Source organism: Manis javanica, chromosome 11 (assembly GCF_040802235.1).
Source record: "Manis javanica isolate MJ-LG chromosome 11, MJ_LKY, whole genome shotgun sequence".
Lineage (NCBI taxonomy): Eukaryota > Metazoa > Chordata > Mammalia > Pholidota > Manidae > Manis > Manis javanica.
The window spans coordinates 98,116,052-98,137,635 of NC_133166.1; the positions used below are offsets into that span (position 1 = coordinate 98,116,052).

Sequence of the window (21,584 nt, forward strand, 5' to 3'; positions counted from 1 at the left end):
TGCACATGCACACACACACACACAAACACACACACTCTTAAAAAGCTATAGTAAAGAAGAGGGACAATTCCACATTTTAGAGGGGACACAGAGCCACTGGAATTCTCATGCACGCTGTTTAGAGAATAAATTGGTGCAAAAACCTTAGAAAACTGATAACTTCTACTGAAAATAATCACACATATGTCCTAATATGCTGCAATTCTACTCCTGGGTTTGTACCTAACAGAAGTGTGTACAAATGTGTACTAAAAGATATGTACAACGTTTTTCAAATCAGTGCTATTCATAAAAGCCTCAATCCAAAACCAATCTAGAAAGTCCATCAACAGTCAAATAGATACATGAATTGTAGTATATCCATACAATAAAATACTACAGAGCAATGAAAATGAATGCTATACATAATGATATCAATGAATCTCTCAAACACAATGCTTAAAGAAGCAACACAAAAGAGAAATACAGTCAGTTCTGCTATTAACATGATGTATATGTTCCTAAAAATCACTACACTGTGCAAAATCATGCAATTAAAACTATAAGGCCTAAGGGGACAAATAAGACTATTAGGAGCACCACATTCTAAAACTGCCAGTGACACATCAAATTAAAAATGACTGAAATCTAAGAAAAGTTGTAGCATGGTTTTACACATGCAAAATGCTTAAAAAACGAAGAAGTAATAAGATAAGCAGTACTTTATGTTTAACAAAGATCTGAAGTTTGCTTCCGGAAATGAGCCTCAGGAGGGTTGCAGTTTTTGAGTTATTATAAAGGGATGGAGGGAGGGTTATCTGAAATTGGATGGAGTGTTGTAACACAAGATGTGGTTAGATGTGGCTTACAGCAAGCTCAGTGAACTGAGGCGGCTGATAGATGTTTGAGGTGTGCGTGTGTCTTCTGTCCTCCCACCAGGCTCAGTTCAGCTGGCTGCAGTTTTCTGCATTTATCTAGAGTTCCATGAAGACAAAATTGCACCTAAGCAAATACTAAATTGCATTATGTTCAAATTGTTCTCTACCGTATCAATCATAATGGAAATTTGCATTTTAAAACAAGCATTATAGCAGATCTGATAGTACCTTGTTATTCTATTTAAATAAACTATAAACACAGGCAAACCTCATCTGTGACATTAGATATCAGGATGTTGGTTTACCCTAGAGGGGATTGTGACTAGAAGGGATCACAAGAACACACTTCTGGCTAAATAGTTTATGAAAATGCATCATGCTGCATTGTGCAATTTAATTTACGTATGCTAAGTTTTTAAATAAAAGTTCGAAAAGGGGATGTTGCTTATAAAATTGAATAACAAAATCTGCCTCATTTTAGGAAGGCTTCCTGGGCTTTTAAGATAAATGATGAGGTAACATTCAGGTCCTCCCAAAACATATACACTAATCACTGATACTCATGTCACAAACATTTATATAGCTCCTTTCATGCAATGGCCAGTAGTTCGTCATTCATTCTTAAAAGGATAACAAAGTAGGATTCCTAAGTTACCAACTCCAGACAGATAGTTAGCAGAAACCCAGCATTTCCTTAGTGGTGTGTTGTAGTGAAAATACCAGTGAAAGAAGGACCTAAATGACATGGGAGCCAGTCTCAGCCCTGCCATTTACTAGCCAAGTGGGTTTGGCAAGTCATTTAACTTAAGTTCTAGTTTCCTCACTTATTATTAAATAAGATTAATATTTCTGCTCAATCTGTATTACTGAACTGTAACACAAGTGAAAGTGTTTTATAAAATGTAAAGAGATACAAACGTGCAAGATGCTGTTACAGCATTTACTTTCTCATGTTCATCTGAATAGTTTAAGTCTCCTCTTCCTTGTTTGTATACGACAACGATGTCTTGGACGATTAAGATCTCAGGTAACAAAGATGGCTGGTTTCAGCCTAAAGCATTGTTTATTGTTTTTTGTTTTTGTTTTTAGATATAGCCCCATGTGTAATTAAGGGTTCCACAAAGGCATTTTGATGGTGATAATGCTGAGGAATTTGTTGCTTTGATGCACTCATGTCTTTATGAGGAAAACATGTGTCTACACAGCATTTTGAGTGTTTTCCCTATCAAGAAAGTTGAAGAGAATGCAAAACATCTGGTATCCAACAATATGCCCCTACGCCCAGATGCTGACCATTTGCATTTGTTATAGTTCAGACATATGAAAGTTGCCTGGAGCTGTTGGGTTCCTGTCTTCTTCAGGAATCTCAAAGCACATTACAGATTCTACCCAATAAACTCTGTGGGAGAGGTTCACACACAGAATACAGCTTGCTCCGCCTTAGCCATGGGGCAACTCTTCCAGGCTTGCAGAGATGGGCACTAGGAGTGCACTAGATGCGTATTAACAAATGCTGGCATTACACATCAACTGTGGTAGGGTACCTAGGGGTGATGCAAGGAGTATTTCAATCAGAGTCACTAGAGGGGCTCATTAAAATACAGATTCCTGGGTTTGACCTACTTAATCAGAATCTCTTAGCAGTGGGGCTCAGGATTCTGCATTTTCAGGAAGCTTTACAATCGATTCTAATGGGCACCAACTGTGGAACAACTGCACTGGAGGTTGGGCAGGGGAAGAGCTGACACCATACTGGTCAACGATGACATGGAGGGTTGCAATCTCATTGTGAAAGCTGTGTTAGACAGGCTCAACATTGAAACCACTCAACACTGTCTTAATGAGAAGGGCAGCTACCAGGCATTCAACCTGCATGGAGTCAGACAGGAGGCAGGAGAGAATGTTGTACATGTCACCATGGAGCGGTCCCAGCAAATACACAAACCCAGAGAATTTCCTATGCACCATTCTGAGGATTCATCAGAAGCAAGAGGTGACCCACGAGTTCCTGCCACCTCAGCCTGCCCCTGGCTATGTAACAAACTCCCCACTTGCCCTACTTCTATGTGTCCATCTGTTTACTCGGTGGCTTGATAAAGAGCACGTGCTCTGGAGAACTTGGAAATGCCACCTTATGCTAGGCAGCTGCAAAGTAGAAGGACCCAGAAACGCCAAACTACCCTAATGAAAGGCAGGGAATAGCAGGGTTCCTGGACTTAAGCAGATAGCCAGTGAATCTGTTCTGGATTTAAAGAATGAGGCAGAAAGGAAAAAGTTGGATGGGATGAGATGGGAGGGTGGAAGGAAGAGTAAACTGATGGAAAGAAGGGCAGATGGATGGATGCATGGATGAATGGATGGATGGGTAGATGAAGACAGATGGATTGAGGAGCAGATAGAATAACCATGCCAGACCAATTATTTTTTAAGCCCACACTAATTTTTAACAAATTTACTGAGATATAATTAAAATACCATACAATTAACCCATATTAAGTATGGAATTCCATGGCTTTTAGTTCATTCAGTTTGTACAACCATCACTACAATCAATTTAAGAGTATTTCATCACCCCCAAAAAAGGGAGCCCCATGCTCATTAACCATTATTACCCTCTAAACTCTCATCCCTTCAGACCTAATAAACCACTAATATACTTATCTCTGTAGATGGTGCCCATTCTGGGCATTTCATTGACATGGAATCGTACAGTATGTGGTTCATTGTACTGACTTTTTCCATTACAGTAATGTTTTCAAGCTTTGTCTATGTTGCAGCATGTATCAGCACTTCATTCCTTTTTGTTGCTGAGTAATATCATATTGTAGAGATGTACCACATCTTATCTATCTACTCATCAATTGAGGGACATATGGGCTGTCCCCACTTTTTTCACTATTATGAATAATGCTGCTATGAATGTTCATGTGCAAGTTTTTGTGTGGATGTATATTTTCATTTTTCTTTAGTATACACTTAGAAGTAAAATAGCTGGATCTTATGGTAACTCTCTGTGTAACTTTTTGAAGAACTGCCAGTCTCTATTCCAAAGTGCCTGTTTTCTATTTTACATTTTCACACACTGTGTGTGAGGGGTCAAATTTCTCCACACCTCACCAATATTTATTTTCATTTTGGGTTTGTTTGTTTGTTATTATAACAATCCTAGTGGTTTTGAAGTGGTATCTCAGAGTGGTTTTGATTTGCATTTTCCTGATGGCTTTTGATTTCCTGTTGAGTAGCTTCTCATATATCTACTGATACTCTTTGGATATATGTCTATTCAGATCCTTTGCTCATTTTAAATTGACTTATATTGAGTTGTAATAATGCTCTGTACATTCTAGGTTCAAATTCCTTATATATATGATTTGCAAAATTTTCTCATATTCTAGTTGCATTTATACTTTGATGACAGTCCTTTGAGTCACAAAAAATTTTAATTTTGATGATGTCCAATTACCTATTTTTTTTCTTTTCATTGCCTGTGTTTTTGGTGTCATATGCAAGAAACCACTGGCTAACCAAAGTCATAAAAATTTACCCTATCTTTTCTTTCAAAAGTTTTATAGTTTAAGGTCTTAAACTTTGGTCTTTGATGCATTTGAGTTAATATTGGTATAGGGAACCAGGTAGGAGTCCAACTTCACTCTTTTGCATGTGGATGTCCACCAAACTATGTCTGATAGAAGCGAATGAAGTCATGAGAGAAGAAAAGGGGTCACGTGGGTAGAATAATGTCAATATATTACCATTAATAAGCTGCCATTGGTAAGAGCCAGGCAAGGTTTTATATTCATTATTTAATCTCCAGACTCACCTGCGAAGTATGTAGTTTTCTTAATTTACAGGTGAGAAGCTGAGTGTTAGACATATTAGGTTTCTTACTAAGGTTCCATAGCTAGTAAATGACTCAATTGTGTCTGACTTCAGAGTCCTTTGCCACCATTCTACATCACCACTGTGACAGCCCTCAGAAATTAGGGGGATCCTCAAGCGTGCCTAACTTCTCTTAGCAATCCAATATGAATTCACTAATAAGGATCGACCCAGTGCCTCCTATTTATATTATATTCAAATGACAATTTGAGGCCTATTACCATTTCTTTGATGGTTCAAATGGCATGTTTGACTCAAAGGAAAATTAGGATTTCTACAGAATCTAAGAAAGACTTCTGTTTCTGGCAACGGCAGGTCACTCATTTGGACCAATTCTCCCATTGGAAGAAAAAAAAATGAAGATGGCTAGATACATGTTTTAATTTTTTTCAAAAAGCTGACAACATTCTGGAATGACAGTAAGGAATTGCCAGGACAAAGATTTAAGAGAAAAATGAGAACCAAGAAAGACAAGGGATGTTCTTAAGGCTGTTTTTGTCATGAGAAAACATGTGTCCACATATTGTGCTGCAATATTTAGGAATAAAATCCTAATTTATTCCCAGGAAATAAAATCCTAGGGCCTGCTCAAAGCAGTGAGCTTAGCAAGCAGACCACAAAAGCACATGAAGCTGGGGACTAGAAAGAAATCAAATCACTTTCAGGTTAACAGTGACCCAGAAGCAAACAAAGCCCCTTCTTCCATAGAAGAGGGAGAAGGAAGTGAATCTCTCCCGAAGAGAAAGTAACCATTGAGCAGTCCGAGGTACCTGTCAGATACAAGCACTTATTTTGCCTGGAGGAAGGAACTTGCGTACTACGCCTCAGGAAAACCCCACATATAATTAGGTAAGAAAATGAGCAGCACGAAATCAAAGATAACCAAGCGTATAAGGAAAAAAGGGACTATGGGTAAGACCCAGCACAAAAAGATGACAGTAGAGATACATACAGATTTAATATATTTAAAGTATCAAACATAGGTTATAAAGCAACTATACCCTCTATGTTTAAGAAACAAAAGACAAACCTTAAAGTATCTATAAAACATCTGCAAAGCACAAGAAAATACAAAACATGGCCCTTGCAGAGTGAATCTGGTTCTGGAAAAAGTATTAATTCAGGCAGGTTATTAAGTAAGCTGCTTATCTCCACAAAGACTACCTCTTCATCTAGGCATTTTCCTTGGCACTTATATATCCCCTCAGGCTCCAGAGGAAAAAGTAAGGAAACAGTGGAGAAATCTATAGCAGCCATCCTTTCTCCAAAATTCAGAAATTAATCTATTTGAGCTATAAAAACAGTAGGTAAACCTAAAATACTTTTCCCATCCCAGGTACCAAAACCATTAAACTGTACAAACTATGGACTTAGATGATCCCCTAAAATCTTCCCTGAGAGAATTCTGATGACTTTTTCTTCCATCCTCTTATCCTTTGACACCTGGCAGCCCTTGTCATCTCTCACTTAGCCTTCTGACTGGCCTCCCTGCTCCGAGTACTGCTTCCCCCCAAATCAGACTCCGTATTACCTCTAGATGGATATTTCAAAAATGAAAACCACGCAAAAATCTTTCTGTGACCCACCCTGCTTCCTGCCTATTAAGGATGAAGTCCACACTCCATCGCATGGCATGAATGGCCTTCATTATTTTGTCTTCGAGTTACCTTTTTAGTGTCCTCTGCTGCAACCAGCTTATTCACCGACATCACTTTTTACATCCTTTCCTGCCATGATCCTGAGACGCTTGCAATGTCTTGATATGCAGTTTAACGCCTTTGTGCCTTTGTGCATGCTGTGTCCATCCTTCAAGACTGTCACTGCTTCATCCTTTGAGCCCATCTCTGATATCACCAACGCCACAATGACTTTCTCACCCAGAAGGTGAAGTTAACCATTCACCTCTTTGTCCCCAAAGCACTGATGGAAGCACTATGTCCCAGAGCACTGTGGTGCATCTTACCACATTTGGTTATCACTGTATCCCATGCGTCCAGTATAATGACTGGCCCGGAACAGGGAGGCCCTCTCCTCCAGGCAGTCTTCTCTGTGAAAAAGATCTTAGCCTCATCCAGACCTGCCCGACCACTGTGCCTCTTTTTTCTGAATCTGATAGGCAGAGATGCTCCCCACATTTCTTATTTCCTTCCTGTATACTTTTGCTTCTTTTCGTAAAATCCTCCGTGATAATAGCGATTTTTTACAGCAATGCAAAAGGTATGACCCAGCCATCCAGCAAGTCTTGCTGTGGCAACCATGAAGTAAGCAAAGTCACCAAGAGGCAAGCTTCAGATATGAGAAAAGTAAGTGACAGGTAACTGTGGACACAAATAGAATGTTAAAACAGGACCAGAAACCAGTTATGTTAAAAATTATCTAGTCTCTTCTAGATTAGTGAAAAACAATGACTTTCCCAGGAAAGGCATGGTCCCCAATATAGGTCTGTATGACCATCATTTTTTTGGCTATTTGTCATTTGAAAATCAATGAATAATGGCACCCATTATATTGTCTGACGTCTTTTAGATTTTGAGGGATTGACAACCTTCAGAATGCAAATGGTCCCCTGTTGTGTATCACACCAAATATGCCCAGAGGCCTTCTCACCCAGGAGACCCCACTTGGAATCAAGGAAAAGGAGAGTGGTCCCATCTACCCAGGGTGTAAACAAATGAAAAGTTAATCAGGTTTATCCAGGAAAAGCCAGTGTTCCCGTGTCATAAACTGGGTTCCTTGGCCTCCCCCATGCGAGCCGTCTTTCAAACGCTCTCTGGCACAGTGTTACACTCCCAGCCGCAGCCCTCCGTTGTCTGTTTTCTTCTTCCCCTAAATGCCACAGGTTCTGGCTAACTCCCTCTGGGCCCTTGGAGACTTCTAAGAGCAAAAGAACACAATCACCTCTTAAAACAAAATATTAGGTTTCCTGTTTTATTTTACTGATAGGAGGTTTTCCCCCTCAAGGTCACATGAAAATGTCACCAGAAAAATACAGAAAAATCCTCATATGTGCTGCCTAGAGACCTAAATAGGGCTAAAATTAGCAGCTGCCTCCTTCTCTGGGCAGGAGCTGGCGGCAGCCAGAGCGTGACAATACCAGAGAACAGAGGGGAGCAGAGAGGCCCTGCCGGCATGCGACTCCAGTTTGCTCTGGGGGACAGAGGCTTCGAGCCTTGGGTTGGCTGGGTGCTGGGCAGCTCCCAAGGGGAGGATCGGCCTACCCGCTTTCTCAGGAAGCCTCGATCTGCCAGCCTGACATGGGGTGACATATACTTCCAGACCCGCTTTCTATCTACTGCTTCCTCTTTAATCAGTGTCATGGGTTAGAGAAGGACACGCGGAAAGGTGAATATTCAGGCAGGTTGTGACTAGAAGTTTGGCTTTGTTTTAAAATCAACGAATTAGGGGATCCCTAATGGTCCCTGAGGTCCCTACTTCTCACTCATTTCACACCCGACCACATCACCACTCTTTAAACTGACAGGGGTCAGTTCTCAGTCATGAAAGACAAGAGTTCCCCAGGAACTAGAAGGTCAGTTTTCCTTGCTCCTACCTCCACTGGGACCTCACTGGGACTCTGGTCCAAAATATCCTGCTCTGAGGGACCCCGTTTGCCATGTGACATTGCTGTGGCTGGGCATGTAGCTGTTCCCACCCTCCTTTCACACCATCGGGATGCCTGTCCTAAAGAGAACAGTCTAGGGTGCGGACTGGAACAGCTGAAGAGGGCAGTTCTGACCGTCCAGCTCTGGACTCACGCTCTGAACTGCGCTTCTTTTAGTGGGAAGAAGTCACTACCAGCCCATCTCAGTGTCTGGTCCCACCACCTACACCTCCCCACACCACCCAACCTGTCCAAGTGTCCTAGCGTCACAAACCTAAAGGGTTTAAGACAACAGAAGCTTGTTCTGTCACAGATCAGGAGGCAAGAAATCTGAAGGTGTCAGCAGGGTCACATTCCCTTTCCAACCTACAGTGGCCGCAGGCCTTCCACAGCATGTGGCTGCCAAACTCCAGTTTCTCCCCCTGTCTTCACCTGGTCACTTTTTCCCTGTGGCTTCGCATCTTACTTCTGTGCACGTCTGTCTCTACATCCAAATTTCCTTTATTACACACACACAAGTCATATGGATAGGGTCCCACCCAAATGTCTCATTTTAACCTGATTTCCTCTGTAATGATGCTATATCCAAATGAGGTCACATTTTGGAATAGTGGGATTAGGATGTCAACACATTTTTTCAGGGGACACAATTCAGTCCATGACACCCCTTTCGCCTTGCCTTCCTCTCTTAGCAGGTTCCCCTTGCAAAGAATACTCCGCGACAGCAGGTTATGTGAACAGGGCAGCAACTGGCAGGCTGCAAGGACTGCAATCAGTGCAGAGGAAAAAACGGTCCGGATGAAGCTCAAAAAATGCTGGCAACACGAAGCTCTGAGTCCCTGTGTGGCACTAAACAGGGGCTCAGAAACAGAATGCGTTGTTTTCTGTCTTTATTTCCAGACAATTAAAACTGTTTTCTCCGTGGTTTTCATCCTCATTTACTGAACACTCACTGAAATACTTGACTGCCTTAATTAGACTCAAGTGAAGGGACCACAGTGATGGATAGAATTCCTGAGGCACGGGAAAGTTCCCCTGGGGTCCACTTTCTGATTTTTACTGGAGAGAGAACCACAGTCAGCCGCGCCATTGCCTTGCGCCGCATCTCCAGCCCTGTGCCACAGAGGGCACTGTGCTCACAGGCCTCCGGCCCCTGCCGCAGTCACCCTGGGCTCATTTTGTTTCTCTGGAGATTCAAATAGCATGCCCAGACAAAGCAATTTTCTCCTACTGCTATTCTTCTACTGCATACCCTTAGACCAGGCTTATGAGCAAGTGAATGCAGCGCCTGAGGAGGCCTACAAGAGAGAAAACCAGCACCTGATTGCGGATCTGTCAGGTGAGCAAGTCACCAACTGAGCAGGAGCAGAAGAACAGGGGTGCCGACCAGCCAGCTCCCAGTCCAGCCAGTCGCCACGGGCTGGCTTATCAGCCCCAGAACCTGCAGGGCTGATCCTCTCTCCTCCCTGACCCTGAGAAGGACCAGGAACAGAGCAATGAACTCGGCCATCAGAGACCTTGTTTCTGAAAGCGACATCCAGGGATGTCCTGTGGTGAAAAGGATGGCTGCCTGTCACCACTTAAGGCTCACAGAGCAGAGGGGCCAGAGGAGGATAATGTAAAGGGTACGGGATTTGGAGTCAAAGGCTTCTAACTCACATGGTTTCTCTGCTTACTGACCATGTAATGATGAACAAGTTTCTTAACCTCTCTGAGCCTCAGAGTTACTAGTTATAGTGCAATGAAGTCTGCCTTAACTATCTCACAGGATCTGAGATCAACTGAACTAGTATTGAAAATTACTTTATAATAAATAGTTAAAATAGTAACGATGGATGCTACTAAGAAGCATTAAATTACAGTTAGTCAGAGGGCTCAGGAAAACCTGAACACCAGGTAGCCTAGTCATCTATGCAAAGCCATGTAAACGAACACTTCATTATTCGCTGGACTCCGGCCCCACATCCTATGGGGAACTCCATGTGGCCAGGCCAGCCCACAGGGAAGCTCCTTTAAGTTAGATCAGCCTGAATGTCCCGATGCCCCAGATTTTAACAGGGATCATACACACACACACATATGCTCACATGCACACACATGCATACATGCAAGAACATTTGTTATTATTTCACTGCAAGGCAGAACTGGCCTAGCCTTAGCCTTCCAACCCCTCCTGGCCATCCCCAGCAAAAACAACCACATGGGGGGCAGAGAAAGCCTCTGCAGGGAGAGACGGAGAGCTGGCCACAAGAGAAGAAGCCAAGGGGAGAGCCAGCAAAACGGGACCAGTGAAAATCTTGTTACCTCTCCAGCCTTGTGGGATCAACCAAACGTGCCACCTCTGTGGTCCCCTCTGAATACGCAAGGGAGATAGACTGCAAAACTGGTCACACTCCTTGATGTTCTGCGTTAACACTCTTGCAATATGATCTATCAGGATATGGGGCCTATTTCCTCTCCCCTTGGATTTGGGCTGGCTTTGTGACACACTCTGGCCAAAAGAATGCAGCGGAAGTGACAGTGGGCCACCTAGTTTTGAGCCTAAGCCCGAAGAGTCCTTGCATACTTTCTGCTCTCTCTCTCGAACCACCGTGAGTGCCATGTAAACAAGCATGGAAGAATGTGCTGAAGGTCAAGCAATCAATTTGGAGCAGACCTGACTCAGCAAATTCATCCCAGCCAAGGCCCTAGAAATGGGAAAACCCAGCTAAGACCAGTAAATCCAGCCCATGGCTGACCCATACATATGCATGAGGCTGCCCTAGACTAGTCAGACCCCAGATGACACAGATTCATAAGTGAAATAAATACTTGTTCTTTTAAGCCTTTAAGTTTCAAGGTGGTTTGTAATGCAGCAGTGGCTAAATGATACATGCTAACCCCACCCACTGTTAAGCCTGGATCAACACCCCCTTTCCTTTGGGCTAGAACAAGGATGATGAAATGGGACACAAAGAACAGAGTGACTTTCTCAGCACATACAACTAGGGTAACAGCAGGACTTTTCAAAGTATAAACATGGATAACTTCAGGAGAATTGATTTCAGAATCCCCAACTGCCATATATATCTTTCTCTAAAAAATTAACCTCTCATGAAATATCCTTTATGCTGCTTTATAAAGGGAAGGTAAGCTTCTCCCCCATCCTTACCTTACCTCTGGATATCGCTCTAGGGTGTAAAACTCTCCTGAGAATTGGTACAACACTTGAGAAAGTGACAGTGTCTACAAAAGCTAGATGTGCACACCTTGTACTGTAGCAATCTCACTCCCAGGTACATACCCAAAAAAAATGCATGCATACCTTCACCACAGGTCATATATATGACTGCTTATAGGAGCTAGTAGCTGTTATGTTCATCAACAGTAGAAAGGATAAATAAATTGTGGCATATTCACATAATAGGATGCTTTAAAGTAATGAGCAGGAAAAATCTATAGCTACACTCAAAGTGAATGAATCTTTCAACATGATATTTAACAAAAGAAGCTAGACACAAAGGAATACATACTATGAGATTCTGATTTATATATGTTTAAAAAACAAACAAACTACCCACACAAAGTTATGCATTTAGAAGTCAGAATAGTGGTTACTCTTAAAGGCAGGTAGTAACTGGTAGGGGTCATGAGAAGGGGTCTCTAGATGCTGGTTATATATGTCTGTTCATTTAGAGAAAACTCATGACATATGTACTTTTCCAGACTATATTATGTATCAATAAAAAGTTTTCAAATAGTCAGAGAGAGAAAAATAAAAGGACAATTAAGTAATTCCTTTATCAAATAACCATAAATGCCTATTTCATCCATCTCAAGAGAAATATATTTCTAATAAAATTTTACTTTTAATGTTTAATAATTATTTATCACTACTATGATCTTTGTGTTATTTTGAGTGATACAGTAATAATAATTGTAATGGCAACTCAATCTAGAAGAAAAATATTTATGTTTTTTGCCTTATGGTAATAGAAAAACAAATGAACTTAATGCTACAGAGAGATGTGATAACTGATAAAGGAAATAACTTTTAAACAAAGACAAAATTCTAGGGAGAATGAATAGAAATATGAGATCAAGGGAATAGTACTGTGAAAGAAGATCTTGCTCATATATATTTTTAAAAGGATGGGGGTTAATAACAAATCACTGAGTTATTCATAATTTATATTTTTTAAAAGTATCAGTTTTATTTTTAAATGTTAATATTTATAATATGGCAAAAATCAGATCTTTCATAATTATTTAAACTTAGAAGCCTTTAAATGTCTACTTTAGATGGCACATGATTTTTCAAAGGTACTTTATTAGGGGGCACATGAACCAAAAAAAAGTTATACAAAAAATAATTCAGTACAGAAGAATCACCCCCAAATCCTTCCCTTAAGAACCTGTCATAATGGCATATTCTCCCTACATTATCTACATTAATCTACAATAGTCAGGATGCCTTTGGTTACAAGTGACAGAAACCCAACCAAACTACACTATCAATAAGTGAAGAGCCTGAGATTTTATCCTACTTGCAAGGGACAAATTAGCCTGTCACAGTGTCATGGATGCTGACAGAAGACATGAGACTCTCGGGTCAGAGAGGAAGGACTTTATTACTTACATCAGTAACAGCAGCCAGAACATTTGTGTCATTCCCCTGAGCCCCAGAACCCACAGTGCAATGTGAAGAGGGCCAGGTGATGGCCTCTGATACCACATAGCCCTTTGCAGGCTTAGGAAATTCAGATATTTTATAATGGGCAATAAGCCTTTCCTGTCCTTTGCCCTAGAGAAAGATATTATCTTTATTATACTGAGCATAAATAACTTTTACTCTAGAGAAAGACATTGTCTCCATCTTCCAAAAATGTTTGCTATGCAAATATTCTTGGAAAGAAACTCTGGAACAAAGGCAGACAGTGCCTCTGCTCAGAAGACATGCAGAAACACAAGAGAGCCCCGGAGAACTGTCTTCCAACATGAATTTATCTCCTACTGAAAAAAAGAAAAGAAAACCCAGCTCCTATAACTAAGAAGTATACAGATATGTTGTTGGCTTCAAGAACTCCTGGCTCTGGGGGCTTAAAAACCTATGTCAGTGGGTTGTCTCAAAAATGCACATGCAGGTCTGCCTTCCTCAGAATTAGCGTCCCCCTCTACTCGGCTTCCCACTGGTGGTGCAAGAGGGCTGCAGCAGCTCCAGCTCAAGATTCTGATATCTCAGCAACAACAAAGCAAAGAGGTGCACTTCTCCTTCCTCACAGGTGCAGCAAAAACTCAGGAACTGTACCGCATGAGAGGCACCATACTGACTGGCCGGTCCTCCTCCCATACGGACTCCTTGATCTTAGACGTGGGGTATGCTCCACCAGAATGACACAGATTGAGACCAGGGGGTGAGAGGTTTGTTCCCCCAAAACGGGGAACACATGCTGAGCAAGCAAAACTTCAGAATTCCCCTACACTACTCTCTAAATACCCTCAAAATAATAAATCTCACATATGTATTTCTGTGACATTCAAGTGCCATTTCTTTCTCCAGGCAGTTTCTCATTTTAATAAGGCTAGTGGTATATCCAGTTTGCTAATTTATAATCAAACCTCGTGAGCTGTGGTGTCACAGAAGGGATGTTCTGTTTGAGAGCAATGGTCATGCCATTGTGCTGCAGCAGGTTAAATAGCGGCTCCTCCAAAGATAACCACGCCCTAATCCCTGGACCCCATGAAAGTGACCTTACCTGGCAAAAGGGACTTTGCAGGTGCGATCAAATTAAGGATCCTGAGATGGAAGGATTATCCTGGCTTATCTGCATGGCCCCAAATGTATTTTCACGTGTCCTTACTGGAGAGACATGAGGGGCATCAGAGAGAAGGCCTGGTGGTGACAGACGCAGAGTGACAAAGAGAGGGATCTGAAGATGCTACACTGCTGGCTCTTTAGAGAAGGTGGGTAAGTCACCAGCCACGGGAAGTAGCCAGCCTCTGGAAGCAGGAAAGGGCAAGGAAACAGTCTCCCCTACACCCTCCAGAAGGACCCAGTCACTAACACCTCGACTTCAGTCCAGTGAGACTGGGGATTTCTAGCCCCCAGAACAGTCAAAGATAAACGTGCAGTGCTTCAAGCCATCAAATTTGTAATAATTTTTTACAGAAGCATAGGAAACACGTGCAACTGAAATGGGTCAGCACCCAGCACACTGGGAAACAAATAGATTCCACGACGAGTCCTGCTGACGGAAGACTTGGTCCCCAAAGCTGAGAAACCTAATGACGATGACTCCTATTACATTTTCCCTGGGGTTACAAAAATGTTACTGAATCCTATATGAAATATTCTTAATGTTTCACATTTTTAACATGTTCTGTGATCTGAGGAGACAGCATGATAAAAAAGCGTCTCCTGGTCACTGTGCATGTGATACAAACTAAAATACAGTCCCCATTTCAGACTTTATCCTTGTCAGCAGGCACCTGTCCCAGCAGCAAGGGGTAAGGCCCCCTCTGCTTTTAAACTCAGCTGGCCTGCAGTGTCCTGGCTGGTGTTGAACTGTTCCTGTACCCATTGGTAGAAAGATTAATAGTAACTGTGATAAGCACTCAAATATATTAATAATACAAATTCTAGGATGTGTGGTTCATTTCAGAAACCACAACTGCGCTATACCCCAAGTGCTTCCCGCTTTGGGCCTCAGAGTACGGACTTGGGAATCCTGCGGCATGTGTCCTTTTATATATTGAACAACATATCATACGGTAAGCAGCTTTATTATAAATACAGTTTAGTTAGAGAATAAAGGGACTTCAATTTTAAAAATGATTTTGGCTTGATTTTAATTTGTTACCATATTTGTAACATACTTCTCCCCCTTTGTCCAGTTATATTGAGATATCACTGACATATAACCTTGATTCAGTTTAAGGTATATAACATAATGACTGAAGTGTGATACATTTTTTAATATCACCCTGCATATCTATGATTGGGGCAGGTAGATTGGGGGCCAATGAGAGATAGAGATATCAAATGTTGTATGCTAACAAATCAGCAAAAATAAAAATTATTTTATTTTTTATTTGGTTAACTGTCCCTAAGCTAAAATAGTTTTTACTTGATAAAATTTAAGACACTTGAAAATGTTCATATTCCATGAAACTCTTTTCAAATCAATTTATGGAAATGCCTAGTTAACAAGGAAAAGTCTCACATAATCCACAGAAAGTAGGATTTAAATGCACTATTTAAAGAACTCCTTTCTAGATTTTATAAATTCTCTCAGCTTTAACATAACCCCAGGCACAGTGCTGGATAAGACCTCTCCCTCACTATTTATCATATCCTGGGTACAGGGACCTGGCCTGAAATACTTTTGGGAAACTGATGCCCAAGACATCTGGGTGACCATGTGGGACAGAAGAAACCAAAGCATTCAAAATTCTTGAAGTTCAAATTTAATAATGGCCATAAATGGGCCAATGTGTAAACCCAAACGGTTACATGCATATCTATGTATATAATTATAAAGATTTACATACATATATATATGTTTAAATGTATTGATGTACATAAATATACATAATCTACAGGGCAGGGATTTACATATATATCTATGTATATCTATATGTACGATCCATATTATCTATGTATCAACTTCACCACAGCAAAATGGGTAGTGAGCTCCTGCTGTTCATCTCTCCCAGGACCCCAGGAGGCAGAAGAGGAACCAAGCAGAGCAATGAAAATGCCACCTAAAGGGAAGGGCTAGTGAAGACGGGGGATCAAAGTCATCACAAAGGAGGGCCCCTGAGATGCTGACATCTGCCCTCTGTCTTCACTCATCAAAAATGAAATTTTAGTCCCAAGAATTTAACAAGATGTGAGGGGATCAAGTTCCTATTTAACCACAGCCTTCCAGAATTTCCAATACAATACTCCAGTTCAGCTTTAAATGAAATGCCTGTCCAGAGCCATTTGGGTCCAGAGATGAATAAACTGCCTGGACAAGCTAATAATCAGGGAGAAAATACACTTTCTTCTCTCTCAGCGAGAAATCGCAAGCAAAGAGGGAGAGTGTAAAGGTTCTGACCTGCATAAGAAAATGACTAGTTCCTCTCTCATTGCAGTCTGGAGGGAAAAGAACCAAATTCTCCTCGCCTTGGCATCGGGGCCACAGCAGGAGCTAAGTGGTGAGATGGAATTTGCCGAATTAGGTCAGGCAAAAGGAGGGAAAACAGATGTACGTGCGCGTGCGTGCGTGCGTGCGTGTGTGTGTGTGTGTGTGTGTTCCATGAGAAGCCAGGAGGACAAGGTTCAGTGGGTGCCATGTCTCTATGAAGCTCATATTACTGAAAAACCCTACATACAGGATCTGCGGACCCTGTGTTCTTTTTTCACAAAGTCCGTGCCTTCTATTGGCAAAAAATAAAGGGCATTTTCAGAGGGAACACCTCCTTGCACCCACACATCACTAAAGCTCTCAGCCCATTCTAGGCACACGCATTCCCACTGTGTACTGACCCCCGTTGCTTGCCTTCTTTCTGCACTGTCCCGGGACTACAGAACAGTGCAAGCATGTTTAAGATACAGTTGGTTTATGGAGACTGGTCTTGCAATTTGGCATTACAACATATTGATATTTTTCAGTTACAGAGCAGTCATCAATTACATATTCAAGAAATTAACTTACACCTCAACGTCGAGGATTTAAGGCAGACATGAGAAGGCTCCTTCCATCACCAAATGCTTCTGAGAGCCAAAGAATTATATAAGAAGCAACCGGAGTTTGCCTCTGCAAAGCATGACACAGCAGGGTCCCTCCTAGAGCAGGCGTGAGGAGCAGACCCCTAGCCACGTCCTGCTCAGATCCCTGGACTCTTGAGCAACATGTGTTTGAGCTGCGTAGGACTACTTACCTGCAGATTTTTTTTTCAATAAGTATATTGGAAAATCATTTGGACATTTGCAACAATTTGAAAAAACATCTTCTTTCTTCTAGCTTGCTTTATTGCAAAAATACAGTACATAAAACACATAACATATAAAATACGTTAATCAGCTGTTTATGTTATCAGAAAGTTTTCTAGTCAGTGGTATACATGGATTTTTCAATTGCACAGGGAGTCGGTGCCCCTAACCCGAGTTGCTGAAAGGTCATGTGTGTGTGTGTGTGTGTTTACAGAGAGAGAGAGAGAGCATGCAGGGGAGCATGAGCAAGAACTAAACCCTCACATTCCTCAAGTTGCTTGAAATAAATTTCAATAGTAAAAGTTTGGGGATTTTTAAATTAAATTAATTTTTTTGGAGACACTTTTTTTCTACTAAATACTACCAAATAGTTTTAAATTTTTGATATATTTTTATTTAAGTATATATGATATACAATATTATAGCGACTGACTATATTCTCTATACTGTGACTAATTTATATTATGACTGGGGTTTTGTGTTTCCTTATCCCCTTCATCCAGTTCACGCACACACACCCCAACCAGGGTAACCGGCCAGTCACTTCTCGGTGTCTGATTCTACTGCTGTTTTGTCTGCTTTTGTTTTGTTTTTAGATTCTACTTATAAGTGAAATCATGTGATATTTGCCTTTCTCCAGCTGTCTTATTTCACTTAGCACATTACCCCCTAAGTCCATCCATGTTGTTGCAAATGGCAGAATTTCTTTCTTTTTTACAGCTGAGTAATACTCCATAGTGAATATGTACCAGGTCTTCTTTATTATCAGTCATCTATTGACAGACCCTTTGGGTGCTTCTCTATCTTGGCCTCTGTAATAATGTGGCAATAAATATAGGGCTGCATATATCTCCTTGGCTCAGAGATTTTGTTTTCTTTTGGTAAATTCCTAGAAGTGGAATGACCAGGTCATATGTATTTCTATTTTTAGTTTTTTCTGAGAAGCCTCCACACTGCTTTCCACAGTGGCTGCCCCAATTTTCATTCCCACCAACAGTGTAGGAGGGCTCCCTTTTTTCCATATCCTCGCCAACACTTGTTATTTCTTGTCTTTTGGAGAGTAGCCATTCTGACAGGTGCAAGGAGATTTCATTGTAGTTTTGATTTGCATTTTGGGGATTGTTTTTTTTTTAAGGCAAAGGTATAGATTCTTTATTCCCAACTGAATTAATTGAACATTACTTCTCCAACCTCTGCAGCAGAGCTAACACTTGGTAACCATGGTTTGTGTGTGAAGTGCACCAGAACCCTTGGCTGGCACCACCTCCTCCGCAGCAATGCAGTGTACACAGCAGAAGGGGAAGGTTCTGGTTTTACAGCCTTGTATCACCAACCCCACAGAGACCAGGACAGAGATTTTTACATAGGCTAATGAAATAAGCTCTAAAGCAAACAAACCCATGTCTACATTCAGTGCACCGGAAATAGGGAGACACTGACCTGAAGAACTCCTCCAGGAGAATCATGAAATACTTGCAGGGGCATCAGTGACACTGCAAAAAGGCCCCCTGAGAACAAGTGAGGCCGTGTCCTCTAAGCCCACTCACAGCGGGGAGTTTGCAGTCTCCTCAATAATCCCTATCTTCCAGATACCTTCAGCCCCTTTCCTGCTCTTCCAGGATGCAGTGAGCTGAGATCTGTCAGAGGGACACAGTGCTGGCAGCTCCTTCCTGTCACTGCAGCAGGTGCCAGCCCAGGTGGCATGGAGGGACAAGGGTGTCACCACCATGGAAGGGTCGCCTTCCCTCAAGTCCAGAAATCAAGACGCTGAGCTTACATCTCCCTTCCCCACAGACAGGCTTCCTCCTCAGTCATCACATTTTCCTCATGTGTAGGGAACAACAGGTGGAACAGCAGGCCAGAGGAAGGGACCAGAGACAACCAGGACGCCCAAGTCTGGGCTCATTAGCATCTACCTGTACAGGTCAACGATCTCTCATCTGAAACCTTGGGAGCCAGGTGGATTTTGGAATTCAGTTTTCTTTTTTTTGGAATTTAGGAAGCTAATGAACACCCTCAACAGAGTATAAGGAAGCTTTCTATAAACTCATCAATAATTTTTTGTACCAAAACATGAATATTCATACTAATCTTTCTTCAGGTAAGTCAAATTAGTTATGAAAAGAAATCCAGAGTTCTCAAGGATGGGGGACTTGGGACCACCTGGCTCACCCAACTCCAAGAGGTATCTCAATTCAGTCACTCAGGGAACAAAGATCCACAGCAGGCAACTGACGGAAGGCACAACTTTCCAAACCCAGTAGACAGTCCCTGCCTTAGGAGGCCAATGGTACAGACCAGCTGAGATGGGCACAGGCCTGGTATGAAGAATCTCTGACCTAGAAAAATACCTTCTGAGTTGAGTTTCTCTAGCCTCAGAATCCAAAGGGATTCCATAGTGCCCTTCCTATTCAGAGAATCAGACCCTGGGACTCTGGCACAGGGATCCAGAAACAACATACATCCAATCATAGACCATGTAGGACTCACATGCAGAAGCAGACCAGATTTTTCAGATTCCTGACCCCATGTGCCTGGGCCCAGTGGTCCGGGGCAAATCATGCTTTGATCTTTATACCTTTAGGAAGCAGAACATCCTATAGCTGCTTTTTCTCTGCCCCCTTAAATACCAGCATCCCCAGGTTCCACTTCCCACATGCTCCCAGATAACCATCCGCACTCCCATGATCCCATCACTGGTTCTGGCCAATAGAAGGTGAGCAGGAAAGCCATGTGTCACTTCTGGCTGGGATATTTAGCACCTGTGCACCATCCTCTGTTCTCCCCTCCATGATGCCAGGACAGGGTGGTGTAGAATCACAACAGAAGCATTCCAGGTCCTGGAATCAATGCCTAGAAAAAGCCACCGGATGTGCACTGAATTCTATGAAGAAACATTACTGAGAGTTTGCAACCACCTGACATAGCAGCTAGTGTTCATTATCCCCATACACCTGCCTTTCCATCTGTCAACTTCCTATTTATTGCTGGATACTCCAGTCCAAATGCCCACCTCCTCTGTGAAGCCCAGCTTCCACAGGAAGGCCAGCCACCCCGTCCTGTAACCTCTAGCAATTCACTCATACACGAGGCACCGCAGTTCCTGAAGCTATTGACACATTTCTGTTTACACGGTTGGCTCCCACATTTGTGTATGCTTTTTTATCTCTGTATTCTTGGTGCCTTGGAAGAAGCAAACATTCAATAGGTTTGATCAGAGCTTTCCTGTTCATGTGACCAGCAAACCCCAAGTCAGCATTTTCCCGGAGTCACCGTGTTCTGGGCGCCAGCTCCGTACTGTGGTAGGAGGCAGAAAAGGAGGACGCTGTTGCCCACCTCAAGGAGTGTTTTTTATCCTTAGATCCTATGCAACCCATTATCTCCCAACTTTATTAAAGGACAGCTTCCGCCTAAAAAGTGCATGGTCTTTTCAGGAACTCTCTGCTAAAATGCTCTTCAGAAAGCAGATCAAAGAGGGGTTTTTCAGTGATGAGATGAAAGAAGAATAGGACTCCCGTGACCCCTCTGAGCCTGGCTCCCCCAAGCCTGCAGCAGTTTAGATGAGTGGCCTGCAGTTCTGAGGCCATGCAGCTGTGCCAGAGTTATTTCTAGTGTGAGAAGAGCTACAGCAAAAGCATTGCTGGCTCCACAGGGACCTGGATGTGGAGAGGACGGCCTAGCTATGCTGAGTCATGTCATCGCCTCTAGGCCAAACTTCCCAAACCAAAAGCACAAAACCGTGTCACTGGTCAGGGAAACAGAACAAGGGACCTTTGCTTTTAACACACAACAAACTAGGGAGAGCATTGCATGCTGCGTGTAATTCCCATTCTCCCAGCTCTCTCAGGGATGTGACATAACTTATTCCAGGTCCGGGGAAATGGTGGCCATAAATGATGATCAATTATTAATGCACTATTTTCACAGTTGCTTCCACAGATGAGCATTTCACATGCCGCGGGTGTGGCTTTGCTGTAGACACCAAGACAAGCCACTTCAGATACAGTACATGTGAGGCTGGCTGCTAGTGTCGGCACCCTAGGGTTCAGACAAAACCATCCACAACAAAGGGCTGTGGTAAACCCAGGGGCCATGCCCACAGCTGCAGGAGGGCGCAGTGGGGCTCCTGGGTCATAGTCCCACTAGGACTCTCAGAGTGGTATAGGGAACAAGGCTAGACTTCACAGTATGCAGAAGGCTGGGAACTACAGGCAGTAAGGAAAAGAGGAAAAAAATTTAAAGAATGGAAAGGTAACTTAGTAAAAGGGAGTGGTAGAGTTTAGGGGAG

General features: G+C 42.4%; 1 protein-coding gene across 8 annotated transcripts in view; it reads right to left on the reverse strand.

Annotated features, from left to right (window-relative positions):
• HHAT (hedgehog acyltransferase) overlaps positions 1–21,584 on the reverse strand; it is a 309,565-nt gene that overhangs the window by 21,393 nt on the left and 266,588 nt on the right. Inside the window, exon 12 of one of the 8 annotated variants that reach the window (XM_073216980.1) lies at positions 19,967–20,149. The exons of the other annotated variants lie outside the window; for them this stretch is intronic. Within the exon in view, the coding sequence (XP_073073081.1) occupies positions 20,052–20,149 (98 nt within the window). The 3' untranslated portion in view covers positions 19,967–20,051. Of the gene's footprint in view, positions 1–19,966; positions 20,150–21,584 lie in introns of those variants that run through there. 8 annotated transcript variants of the gene reach the window in all.